Raw genomic sequence first — 13,891 nt, forward strand, 5'->3', positions numbered from 1 at the left:
GCAGCTGGGACTACAGGCGCCCGCCATGTCGCCCGGCTAGTTTTTTGTATTTTTTAGTAGAGACGGGGTTTCACCATGTTAGCCAGGATGGTCTCGATCTCCTGACCTCGTGATCCGCCCGTCTCGGCCTCCCAAAGTGCTGGGATTACAGGCTTGAGCCACCGCGCCCGGCCAAATCTTCTGTACATTTCTAACATTTTTATATTATATATCTGAACTTAAAATCTAATTCATCCTTTAGCTTCCTTATCTTAAGGTTAAATCACCCTGATTTACTTAAATTTTCCTTTTAAATGTGTTTTCCTTTTAGTTACTTTGGTTGCTTTTACCTTTTTTTACTTTTCCAATATTCTTTTATACTACCCCAAACTGAGCATAGAATTTTAATAATAGTGTAATAGAACTATTACTTTCTTGTCCTTAGATGCATTATATCCTTTAAGCTCTCCATACAGCAACACTGTCCACCCTTATATGCAGAAGAAATTTACATTTCATTTTTTAAAATGGCCCTAATAATTGTTGAAGATGTTAGAAAGTGTAAAAATCATATACTTTTTTTTGTCTCTATGTGTGTCTATACTGAGTAAATAAATGACCTAGAGATGAAATCCAATGTATACAAACTGGATTATGTAGAAAACTGACTCTCAAAAACTGGCTCCCATTGTTGCAATAGGGCACAATTATTTTTGCCTTGATATATAGGCTCAAAACTTGGAAGTAATTTTTTAGTAGAGTTTTGCCTATGGAGGTTTTGGTTTGTATATTTGACCTTTTAAATGTTTAAAACATTAAAAACCACACAAGACAGTACTGTTTTGATCACAAAAGAGTATGCTATCTTTTGCCATGTGGGTGATCTTTCTTTTCCTGTGAGATCATTACTACTAAAGCTCTAGTTTAAGTGAAAAATGTGGAGATGCTACTTATTGCTATGGCCAGTTTTTAAAAGAATAAAGTAGCAGGCCAGGCACAGTGGCTTACACCTGTAATCCCAGCACTTTGGGAGGCCAAGGCAGGCGGATCACGGAGTCAGGAGGATCGAGACCATCCTGACCAACATGGTGAAACCCCATCTCTACTAAAAATACAAAACAACTTAGCTGACTGTGGTGGTGCGTACTTGTAATCCCTGCTACTCGGGAGGCTGAGGCAGTAGAATCGCTTGAACCCGGGAGGTGGAGACTGCAGTGAGCCTAGATCGCACCACTGCACTCCAGCCTGGCAACAGAGTGAGACTCTGTCTAAAAAAAATAAAATAAATAAAGCAGCCTTTGAATTAAAAGTAGACCATATCCTTAATAGCCCCATATAGGACAATGAACCTGGACCCTTATCTCTCACCATATACAAAATCAACTCAAAATGGATCAAGGACTTAAATGTAAGACCCAAAGCTATTAAAATATGAGGGAAAAACCTAAGGAAAATGTTCCTGGATGTTTTTCTAGGCAAAGAATTTATGACTAAGACCTCAAAAGCACAAAGAACAAAACCAAAAATAGACAAAAGGGACTTAATTAAACTAAAAATCTTCTGCACAGCAAAATAAATTATCAACAAGAGTGCAGCTACAATCTCTTCAGTGGGATAAAGTATTTGCAAACTGTTCTTCCAGCAAGGGACTAATATCCAGAATATATAAGGAACTCAAATAATTCAACAAGAAAAATAAACATTAAAAAGTGGGCAAGGGACATCAATAGTAGACTTTTCTCAAAAGAAGACATACCAATGGTCAATAGGTATATGAAACAGTGCTAAACATCACTAATCATCAGGGAAATGTAAATCAGTTCCACAGTGAGATATCAGCTTACCCTAGTCAGAATGGCTATTATTAAAAAGACAAACAGGCTGGGCGCGGTGGCTCAAGCCTGTAATCCCAGCACTTTGGGAGGCCGAGGTGGGTGGATCACAAGGTCAGGAGATCGAGACCATCCTGGCTAACACGGTGAAACCCCGTCTCTACTAAAAATATAAAAAAATTTGCCAGGCGTGGTGGCGGGTGCCTGTAGTCCCAGCTACTCAGGAGGCTGAGGCAGGACAATGGCGTGAACCCGGGAGGTGGAGTTTGCAGTGAGCCGAGATCGCGCCACTGCACTCCAGCCTGGGCGACAGAGCAAGACTCTGCCTCAAAAAAAAAATAAAAATAAATAAATAAAAATAATAAATAAATAAAAAGACAAACAATAACAGATGCTGGTGAGGATGCAGAGAAAAGAGAACTCTTATACACTGTTGGTGGGAATGTAAACTAGTATAGTCACTATGAAAAACAGTATAGAGATTGCTCAGAAAATTAAAAATAGAATTATTTGATCCAGCAATCCACTAGTGGTTATCTGTCCAAAGGAAAAGAAATTAATATATCAAAGTGATATTTGCACTTGCACGATTATTGCATTAGTATTCATGATAGCAAGGATATGGAATCAACCCTAAGTGTCCATCAGTGGATGAATGGATAAAGAAAAAGTAGTATATATACACAATGGAAACTATTCAGCCATAAAAAGAATGAAATTCTATTATTTGCAGCAACATGGATGGAACTGGAGGTCATTATCTTAAGTGAAATTAAGCCAGGCACAAAAAGACAAATATCATACATTCTCACTTATATGTGGGAGGTAAAAATTTTGATCACATGCAGGTAGAGAATAGAAAAATAGATAACAGAGGCTGGAAAGGGTGAGTGGTGGGGGCAGTGAGAAGGATGAAGAGAGGTAAGTTAAAGGATACAAACAAAGAGTTAAATAGAAGGAATATACCAAGGTTTGATAGCAGAGTATGGTTATTAACAAAAATATATTGTACTCAGATAACAAACACACTAAATACCCTGACTTGACCACTACTCATTATAAACACGTAGCAAAATTTCACATGTGCCCCACAAATACGTACAAATTGTTAACAGTAAACCATATCCTTGTCCAGGCATGGTGGCTCACACCTGTTATCCTGGCACTTTGGGAGGCCAAGGTGGGAGGATTGCTTGAGCCAAGAAGTTCAAAACTAGCTTGTGTAACATAGCAAGACCCTGTTTCTACAAAAAATTTTAAAAAATTATTCAGGCATGGTGACACACACCTATAGTCCCAGCTACTTGGGAGAAGTCCCAGCTACTTGGGAGGAGTCCCAGCTACTGAGGTGGGATGATCTCTCGAGCCTGGGAGTTGGAGGCTGTAGTGAGCTCTGATCACGCCACTGCACTCCATCCTGGGCAACAGAGTATGACCCTTTCTCAAAAAAAAGTAGACCATATCCTTAATCACAATAGCCAGGATATGGAGTGTTCATCAACAGATGAACAGATAAATAAAATTATGGCATATGTACACAATGGAATACTATTCAGCCTTCAAAAAGAAGGAAATCCTGTCATCTCTGACTAAATGAATGCACCCAGAGGACATTATGCAAAGTAAAATAAGCCAGACACAGTAAGACAAATACCACATGATCTCACTTACTTGTGGAATCTAAAAAGCTGAACTCATAGAAGCAGAGAGTAGAGTGGTAGGTAGTTTGTGGGGAGGGCACTGTGGAGATGGACAAAGGATACAAAATTTCAACTAGACAAGAGGAGTAAGTTCAAAAGATCTATTGTAAAACTTGGTGACTGTATTTAATAACAATATATTCTTGAAAATTGTTAAGAGAGACCAGGCATGGTGGATCACACCTGTAATCCCAGCACTTTGGGAGGCCGAGGCAGGAGGATCACTTGAGGTCAGGAGTTCAAGACCAGTCTGGCCAACATGGCAAAACCCCATCTCTACTGAAAATATAAAAATTAGCCAGTTGTGGTGGTGCATGCCTGTAATCCCAGCTATTTGGGAGGCTGAGGCAGGAGAATCACTTGAACCCCAGAAATGGAGATTGCAGTGAGCCGAGATTGTGCCACTGCACTCCAGCCTGGGGCAACAGAGCAAGACTCTGTCTCAAAAACCAACAACGACAACAAACTGTTAAGAGAGCAGTGTTCTCACCACAAAAAATGGTATGTGAGGTAATACAAATGTTAATTAGCTAAATTTAGTCATTTCACAATGTATTACATATATCAAAACATGTTGTATGTGATAAATTATATACTTTTGTCGATTAAACAATAATAAAATCGTAGACCACATTCACTCATGCAATGTAAAATGAACATCCATTGTGTCAGAGTGTCAAGGCATGGAGATCAGGCAGAACAAATATAAAATGACCTGTCAGATAGTATAGAATAAGAACAGCTCCACAAGGAAGGAACAAGCTTTGGAACGTGAAAACTTACATTTCAAGGGGACAGAGACTTAATAGAGCACCTGAATACCTCTGGTATTATGTTATTTTTATATACATATTTATATATACACACATACACATATATATATACACACATAAATGTGATTTTTATATATAAGGTTATTTAAATTTTTATGTTTCCCTTTTGTATGTTTTAGATTCTGATTTGGTCAATTGAACACTTGACCTAATGATAAAATATTACTGTAAATAAGCTTGCTGAATTTCTTCTTGTTCAAATTCTCTTTTATGTGCTTTTGATTTAGCAAACAAAGATCACAAGGAAAAATATTCTCAAATGAGAGAATTTGGAGCACCTCAGTTTTCTAACTCTGAAAATGGTAAGAAATAATCATTTCACTCTACATATGAATGATTCTTTAAAATTCTTCAATTTTTATTTAACATTTATTTCCTTAACATTAGAAACTGTCTCGGTCTCTACATAAGAATGCAATTATGTGCTTCTACTTTGTAGCACATCACAATGGAAATTAAATAATTATTTGTTTTGTATGTTTGGGCCCTATCAGAATGTATCCGTATAACCAGGACAGCTAGGGCTGTGTCTGCTTTTCTGTCTCATGTATCTCAGCCACCAGCAGTATAAGCACTCAGTAAATATTTGTTGAATGAATGAATACAATTGTTTGTATATCTAGTGTCATTAGATACTAGCAAAATAGTAAATGTTGTTCAACATTAAATAAATTAAAATCACTATTTAAGAAACAAAAGTATGCCCCCAACATTCGGGTTTCCTTATCTGTAAAATGAGGATCAAGACTAAATCAACTTTAAGGTACCTCCTAAGCATTAAATAACTACCTTGAATATCTTTCTCAAGCAATTAGGTTGTAAACATTTTCTCCTAGTTTGTCATTTATCTTGTGACTTTGTTTCTTTAACTTTTTTTAAGTTAAAAAAATTTTTTTAAGCTTTAAATACAGTCCAATTGGTTAATCTTTTCTTTTATTGGATCTGGACTTTAGTCATAGTCAGGAAGCTTTTCCTAAGCCCAGAGTATAGAATAATTCTCTTATGCTTTCTTCTGATATTTATGTAGTATTATTTTTTACATTTGGATCTTGAATTCATTTGAAGTTAATTCATGTGTACAGTGTTAGCAATGGATCAAATGTTACCTTTTATCTCCCCCCAAAGGCTATCCTTTATATAATTTTTTTTTTTTTTTAAACAGCCTCGCTCTGTCATCCAGGCTGCACGATCTTGGCTCACTGCAATCTCTGCCTCCTGGGTTCAAGCAATTCTTGTGCCTAAGCCTCCCAAATAGCTAGGATTACAGGCGTGCACTACCACACCCAGCTAATTTTTTGTATTTTTAGTAGAGATGGGGTTTCGTCATGTTGGCCAGGCTGGTCTCAAATTCCTGGCCTCAAGTGATCTGCCCGCCTCAGCCTCCCAAAGTGCTAGAATTACAGATGAGAGCCACCACACCCGGCCGTTTATGTAATAATTTTTTAAAATGCCATCTTTGTCCTAGTATTGAGATAACATCTTGTCATATACTATATTTCTATTTCCACTTGGATGTATTTCTAGACTTTCTTTATCTTTCAAGTGGTGTGTGCATGCACCAGTGCCACAAGTTTTTTTTTTTTTTTTTTGAGATGGAGTTTTGCCCTCGTTGCCCAGGCTGGAGTGCAGTGGTGCAGTCTTGGCTCACTGCAACCTCTGTCTCCCAGGTTCAAGCGATTCTCCTGCCTCAGCCTCCCAAGATTACAGGCTTGTGCCACCACGCCCGGCTAATTTTGTATTTTTAGTAGAGGCAAGGTTTCTCCATGTTGGTCAGGCTGGTCTTGAATTCCTGACCTCAGGTGATCCGCCCGCCTCTGGATTACAGGCATGAGCCACCGCGCCCAGCCCACATAGTTTTAATTACAGAAACTTTCTTGTAGTTTTAGTATCTGGTAAGGCTAGAAGCCCCCCTCCTTTTTTTTTTTTTTTTTAATTATTTTCTTAGCTATTTTGCATGTTTATTTTTTCAATTTGAATATAAAATTGTGGGACTTTATTAAAAAGCTCGATGCTTTATTGTAATCACATTAAATGTGAAAACTGACAGGCTGATCATCTTGAGACATCCTCATGAAAAACAAGGGACATCCTTCCATTTGTTAAAGTTTACTTGTATATCTTTTTTTTTTTGAGACGGAGTCTGGCTCTGTTGCCCAGGCTGGAGTGCGGTGGCCGGATCTCAGCTCACTGCAAGCTCCGCCTCCCGGGTTTACGCCATTCTCCTGCCTCCGCCTCCCAAGTAGCTGGGACTACAGGCGCCCGCCTCATCGCCCGGCTAGTTTTTTGTATTCTTTAGTAGAGACGGGGTTTCACCGTGTTAGCCAGGGTGGTCTCGATCTCCTGACCTTGTGATCCGCCCGTCTCGGCCTCCCAAAGTGCTGGGATTACAGGCTTGAGCCACCGCGCCCGGCCACTTGTATATCTTTCAGACTTTTTTTTCATACAGGTTTTGAATATTTCCTGTTAAGTTTATTTCTATGTATTTTATCTTTCTGGTTGCTATTGTAAATGGGGTTTTCTTTTCCATTATATCTTTTCATTAGCTATTTTGTATATATGAATGATATTCACTTTTGCATGTTAGTTTTATATCCTGGCATACAGCTGAATTCTTTTGTTATTTGAGTCATGTCATCTGAAAATAGAGGTTGTCTTGTTTTTTCTCCTTACCAACTCATAGATTTCTCCTGTTTAATTACATTGGCTACTACCTTCAGAACAATGTTAACTAGTAGTGAACATTTCCTGACTTTAGTGGAAATGCCTATAATATTTCTGAATTAACTAAGATGCTGGCTTTGGACACAGGTATATTTCATGATGTTAAAGAAGCATCCATCCATACTTACTTAAGAATTTTTATTAGGAATGGTTGTTGATTTTTTTTTTTTTTTTTTTTGAGATGGAGTCTCACTCTGTCTCCCAGGCAGGAGTGCAGTGGTGTGATCTTGGCTTACTGCAACCTCTGCTTCCTGGGTTCAAGCGATTCTCATGCTTCAGCCTCCCAAGTAGCTGGGATTACAGGTGCATACCACCACACCCAGCTAATAGTTGTTGAATTTTGTTGGCAGCTTTTTCAGTATCTATGCCAGGAATTATTTGCTTTTTCTTCTTAAATATATTAATATGATGAACTATAATAATAGGTTTCCTGATATTATATCATGTTTGCATTCCAGTTGTAAGTCCAGCTTTGTCATTTTAGACTAGTCTGCCTGCTAATATTTTACTACTCTCTTTGCTTTTTTTTTTTTTTTTTTTTTGAGATGGAGTTTCACTCTTCTCACCCAGGCTGGAGTGCAGTGGCATGTTCTTGGCTCACTGCAACTTCTGCCTCCCAGGTTCAAGCAATTCTCCTGCCTCAGCCTCCCAAATAGCTGGGATTACAGGTGCATGCCACCATGCCTGGCTGATTTTGTATTTAAACAATAGGGTTTCACCATGTTGGTCAGGCTGGTCTTGAACTCCTGACCTCAGGTGCTCCACCTGCCTAGGACTCCCAAAGTGTGGGATTACAGGCATGAGCTGCCATGCCTGGCTCTTTTTGCATTCTTTTGTTGTTGTTGTTGAGATGGAGTCTCTCTCTCTGTCATCTAGGCTGGAGTGCAGTGGCATGATCTCTGCTCACTGGAACCTCCACCTCCCAGGTTCAAGCAATTCTCCCTGGCTCAGCCTCCTGAGTAGCTGGGATTACAGGCACTCACCACCACACCTGGCTAATTTTTGTGTATATATATATATATATATATATATATATTTTTTTTTTTTTTTAATAGAGATGGGGTTTCGCCATGTTGGCAAGCTGGTCTGGAACTCCTGACCTCAGGTGATCTGCCCGCTTCAGCCTCCCAAAGTGCTGCGATTTACTAAGTGTGAGCCACTGCGCCTGGCCTCTTACTCATTTATTAACCTATGAAAACGTGTAGGTCTAGTGCTTTCTTGTAGTTGTGTGTTTTTTGTATCTCTCTATAGAAATCAGTCGGTTTAAGCTTTTAGTCTGTACTGGGATTGATTTTAGTAAATTATATTCCTCTAATAAATTATTCATTTTGTCTAGACTTCTAAATTTATTTGAAATAGAGTTGTTCAGAATTTCTTTTTATGTTTAACAGCTTTATTCAGGAATAATTTAAATACCATAAATTTCACCCATTCTAACAGTTCATAATTTTTAGAAAATTTAGATTATGCAACCGTTACCACAATTAGATATCAGAATGTTTCCCTTACCCCCAAATTCTCTCACACTTGTTTTAAATTAATCTCTGATTCACTCCAAGCTGTAGGTAATTAGTAATCTGTTTTTATCTCTATAAATTTGCCTTTTCTGGACATTTCATATAAATGAAGCCATACAAAAGGTTAGTCCTTTATTTCTGGCATCTTCCAATTAATGGTTTTTAGAGTCATCCATGTTGTGGTATGTATCAGTAGTTTATTATTATTATTTTTTGAGACCGAGTCTCACTCTGTCGCCCAGGCTGGAGTGCAGTGGCACGATCTTGGCACACTGCAACCCGCCTCCCGGGTTCAAGCGATTCTCCTGCCTCAGCCTCCCCAGTAGCTGGGACTACAGGCGCATGTCACCACGCCCGGCTAATTTGTTTTGTATTTTTAGTAGAGACAGGGTTTTACTGTGTTAGCCAGGATGGCCTGACCTTGTGATCCGCCCGCCTCGGCCTCACCAAGTGCTGGGATTACAGGTGTGAGCCACAGGACCCAGCCAGTTTATTACTTTTTATTAAGCAATAGTATTCCATTGTATGGATATATACCATCTTATGTTTACTTATTTACCAGTTGATGGACATTTGGATTGTTTATAATTTTTGGCTATTATACTACTACTACGACTACTGAACATTCATGTACTTCTCTTTGTGTGGGCATACATTGTCGTTTTCCTTGGTTAGATTCCCAGGAGTGGAACTGCTAGGTTACATGGTGAATTTAACTTCTTAAGGAATGGCCAAACTTTTTTCAAAATAATTGCACTATTTTATTTTCACCAGCAAAGTGTGAGGGTTCTAGTTTCTCCACATTTTTGCCAACATTTGGTATTGTCTGTATTTTATTTTTTGAGACGGAGTCTCACTCTGTCACCCAGGCTAGAGTGCAGTGGCACGATCTCAGCTCACTGCCATCTCCACCTCCTGGGTTCAAGTGATTCTCCTGCCTCAGCCTCCTGAGTAGCTGAGATTACAGGCATGTGCCACCACACCCAGCTAATTTTTGTATTTTTAGTAGAGATTGGGTTTCACCATGTTGGCCAGGCTGGTCTTGAACTCCTGGCCTCAAGTGATCCACCTGCCTTGGCTTCCCAAAGTGCTGGGATTACAGACATGAGCCACCATGCCCGGTATATTTTAAATAATAGTTATTCTAGTGCTTTTTTTTTTTGAGACGGAGTTTCGCTCTTGTTGCCCAGGCTCGAGTGCAATGGTGCAATCTCAGCTCACTGCAACCTCTGCCTCCCGGGTTCAAGCGATTCTCCAACCTTGCCTCCTGAGTAGCTGGGATTACAGGCATTCGCCACCACACCTAGCTAATTTTGTATTTTTAGTAGAGACAGGGTCTTGCCATGTTGGCCAGGTTGGTCTCGAACTCCTGACCTCAGGAGATCCACCTGCCTTAGTCTCCCAAAGTGTTGGGATTACAGGTGTGAGCCACAGTGCCTGGCTATTCTAGTGCTTTTAATTTGTAGCTTTGACTTGCCTCTCCAGTGACTGATGGTGTTGAGACTCTTTTCATGTGCTATTGGCCATCCGTATATCTTCCTTACTAACAAATCTATTCAAATCTATTGCCCATTATTTAATTGGGTTGCTTATCTTATTAAGTTGTAAGAGTTTATATATTTTTTATAAAGTCCTTTATCAGATATATGACTTGTAAATATTTTGTCCCAGTCTTTTATAGTCTTTTTATTTTCTCAATTTTGCCTTTGGAAGCACAAAATTCTTTATAAGTCCAAGATACCAGTTTTTCTTCTTGCTGATTGCTCTATTGATTTCAACAGTCCCTGGAGCATAAATTGTTCCACACAATAAACCAATCAAATTTGGACTCATTTAAAGAAATAGTTCTTAAGGTCATTGAAATTTGTGGTGACCCCAGCTGGCTTTTTCCCTGGTTCCTTCAGGCAAAGTAGCTGGCCTACAGTTTAGCCTACATGTTGAGACTCATACACTATAAGTCTTCTCCCAGGTGCCTGTTACTAAAACCTCCACTGTTTTGAGAGCATCCTTAGGGTTGAATTTCTCTACACTCTGTTACAAATGAAGTCAGTGCCTTTGGAAACAGATTAGGAACTATCAGTTTTATGGTTCTCCCTCACTCCCTGCAAGGAAAATCTCTGAGTCAGAGCTTGAGCCGGGAGTGGGGACAATGGCATACATCTTCCTGAGTGTCATCCTTGCTCTAGGAGCTGAGTGCTAGGTGAGGAGAGTGATGGTAGCCTTAGGTCTTCTTGCCTTGCCTCTTTCTTCATGAAACCACCACTTTACTAGCAGGGTCAAGTGATCAGGGGCCCTATATTCTCAGCACACTACACCAAACTCAGACTTCCCAACCCATGAGGGATCTGGGGAGGAGATGGGAGCCTCTATCATCTATTGACTGCACTCACCTAGGATTTAGCCTCAGCAACAGGTAACTGGGGACAGGATGTGAAATGCTGGTATCTTACTCCTCCTGGGAAGCTAGCCCTTGACTGACAGCTGGAGAGAGAAGGAGCCCTGTGTTCTGGCTGCACCAGACTGGAGTGGAATCTCCATCTTGCTAAATTGGAAATTGGGAAGATGGGACTGGTTCTCAGTTCAAATACCACAAACTCTTGCCACTTTTCCTAAATTATTGTAGACTTTCTTAAGTAAATATTTCCTCATTTGCTGCATATCCTTGGTACTATTTCCAGAGACTTTAAATGCTGCTTTCTTTTGAAAAATAACTTTCACCAATTGTGCTGAGGTGCAGGTCCGTGATGCCCCTCCCTTTCTTTATAAAATGTTTAAGGGATATGATTTTGCCTTTGTTCATGCCATTTCAGTATTCTGTTGTCAAAAGGTAAAATTATAGCAAATTTGAAGACCTTAATTGGCTTTTCTTTGCAATTCTAGAATCAGGCAATACCCCATTCTATAATATGGAATGGGTGTTCTGAGGAGGCTGGTTTTATAGACAGAAAAGGACCAGGGAAAGCAGAAACAGAAAACAAAAAGTGGATTGATCATTGCAGTTACTTTTCTTGTAAGGGTTAAAGCAGAGGGGATTTCCTTATCATGCCAGCTAGGACCGGCCTGCTTGGAGACTTGGCTATGGTGTCTCTCTCCTAATTTCTTGAAAGGCCAGATAACTTACTTTGGTTTGGTGATGTGGAACTTTAGCATGAGTGACTCCATTTTGGTTTGGTCTGTTGGGTCTAGTACAAGAGCTCAGTCCAAACCAATGGTCTATACATTTTACTTAACACCATGAATTATGATATAAAATATTTCCTTCATCATTATTTTTCCAAAATAATGATGTTTCTCATTATTTCAACGTTGTTTGGTAGAAGGTTTTAAGATTTACAGGTTGAAGAACCTTTCTGTTTTTACAGTTTCATTGTAGAATTGTCTTTTTATTGCATTATGATCAAAGCATGTTGTTTGTAATGTTCCTACTTTAAGAACACAATTTTTTTTGTTTGTGCCTTAGTATAATCAACTTTTGTACATTTTCAATGTGTGGTTAATAAGAATGTTTCTATTACCGGGGTTTGTGTTATCCAAAATAACTACATTATTGATTATGCTTTTTTGATCCTTTTTGTCTGTTGTCCTCTTGGCGTGTTTTTTAGTCAGACTGGTGTATTAAAGTGTCATATTACTAATTTGTTTCTATGCCTTTTTGCATCTCCTTTGGTTTCTGACTTAGATGGTAGCTTAATTATTTCATATATAGCTCTTCATAACAGTTATATCTTCATTGTGAAATGTGGCCATTTTGACCTAAATCCTGCCTAATTAGAAATCATTTTCACATAAACTTGCAGTCAGTTGTTTAAAACTGTTAATACAGTATGAAAACAATGAAACAAATCTGATTCATCCTATGTCTTATTCTCATTTCCTAAAATCAAAAAAGCCTTTCTGTTTTTATTTACATTCAATAGTTGCAAAAGATCTACCTGTAGATTCATTGGAAGGAGAAGATTTTGAGAAGGAATTCTCATTTCTGAACAACCTCCTAAGTTCTGGTTCTTCAAGTACTAGTGAATTTACCCAGGAATGCCAGACTGCCTTTGGGAGCCCCAGTGCCAGTCTCACGTCCCAGGAGCCTTCCATGGGGTCTGAGCCCCTCGCTCATTCTTCTCGATTCCTTCCTTCACAACTCTTTGACCTTGGCTTTCATGCAGCTGGAGCATTCAACAGTAAGTGTCTATGAAACATTTGGACATATGTGCTTTACTTTATCTTTGTGAAGCAAAATGGTGTGCTTATTGATGCTAGAATCAACAAGGAGATTGATTTTAACGTCAGCACTACTAGATAAAATCTGCAATCCACCAATCAACTGGAAAAATATTAGTCACCTCAGGAATCTGTCAACAAGACTGAAACAAGGGCTGCTTCCCTGCCACCTTCACTAGACCCCAAGTTTTCTTCCCTGATTTTTCCAGGCGTCTGGTTTAAAACACTTGACCTGCTAATTACTCCTCCCTAGGGCAGTCAATACTGTTTCTTCCATCAAGCAAAACTTGCTGAGTTTGGAGTTGACAAGAGGGAAAGGAACAGCTCTGGAGGCTGGTTCCCTTTCTGGGCAAGGCAGCAGGAAAAAGAGTCCACCATCCTGTGTCCAACCCTGCGCCTTAGGGGTCACTTTGCTTCCCACATCCATATTGGTTACCAAATCCTGTCAGTTGTTTCTGAAACCTGTCTCAAATTTCCCACTCCTCTCTGCCTCAACACCAGAGCCATTTAGAGTCTCATTTGGTTTCCTAGGTTACTGCAAGAGTTACTAACAGGTCTCCAACCCCCAATTCATCCTCTACACTTCCATGGAGTTCTCTCTCCAAGCAGCAGATTCTGATGTCAGCACCCAGCTTACATTTTTAAAATGAAACACCATGGTTGCTAGGGATAAAACCTGCCTACGTCGCATTTCCACCCATATCTCCTATCTCCTATTGAAGTGAAGGAAGAATACTTGCCGTTTTCTATAATCACACTGAGTGCTCTACAGCCCTCTGATGCATCTATCTGTGCTTGTGTTGCTTCTTCTGCTTCTGATGTTCAGTAATGGAGCTTGGACGTGGGCCTAAGTATTAGATTCCAATCCAGTGTTTTCTCCATGATTGTCAGTCCTTGAAGTCTTCCTCAGTACTGCCAAATGGAAATGGTTTCTCCCTCTTCCCATGGTGTTTATCTATTTTCATGGTTCTAATCCTACTTTATTTTGCTTTATATCCCAGTCTCTCACATCCTAGATTTTAACCCCTGGATGGGGGGACTCCTCACGGCACTTGACAGCGTCTTAATGCATTGTACTTTGTATTAAATACTGA

At 39.4% G+C, this 13,891-nt stretch overlaps 1 protein-coding gene and 1 long non-coding RNA gene across 5 annotated transcripts in view; one reads left to right on the forward strand and one right to left on the reverse strand.

Annotated features, from left to right (window-relative positions):
- The window catches only part of ICA1L (islet cell autoantigen 1 like), a 101,721-nt gene that overhangs the window by 70,031 nt on the left and 17,799 nt on the right, over window positions 1-13,891 (forward strand). For all 3 annotated transcript variants that reach the window (XM_033230674.1, XM_033230672.1, XM_033230673.1), the window contains 2 exons: window positions 4,572-4,646; window positions 12,500-12,757. In XM_033230674.1, coding sequence (XP_033086565.1) covers window positions 4,572-4,646; window positions 12,500-12,757 — 333 coding nt within the window. The remainder of the gene's footprint in view (window positions 1-4,571; window positions 4,647-12,499; window positions 12,758-13,891) is intronic.
- Window positions 1-13,891, reverse strand: part of LOC117094636 — a 56,834-nt gene that overhangs the window by 26,608 nt on the left and 16,335 nt on the right. The window lies entirely within an intron of this gene.

This window comes from Trachypithecus francoisi, unplaced genomic scaffold (genome assembly GCF_009764315.1).
Source record: "Trachypithecus francoisi isolate TF-2019V2 unplaced genomic scaffold, Tfra_2.0 Lachesis_group13, whole genome shotgun sequence".
Classification (NCBI taxonomy): domain Eukaryota; kingdom Metazoa; phylum Chordata; class Mammalia; order Primates; family Cercopithecidae; genus Trachypithecus; species Trachypithecus francoisi.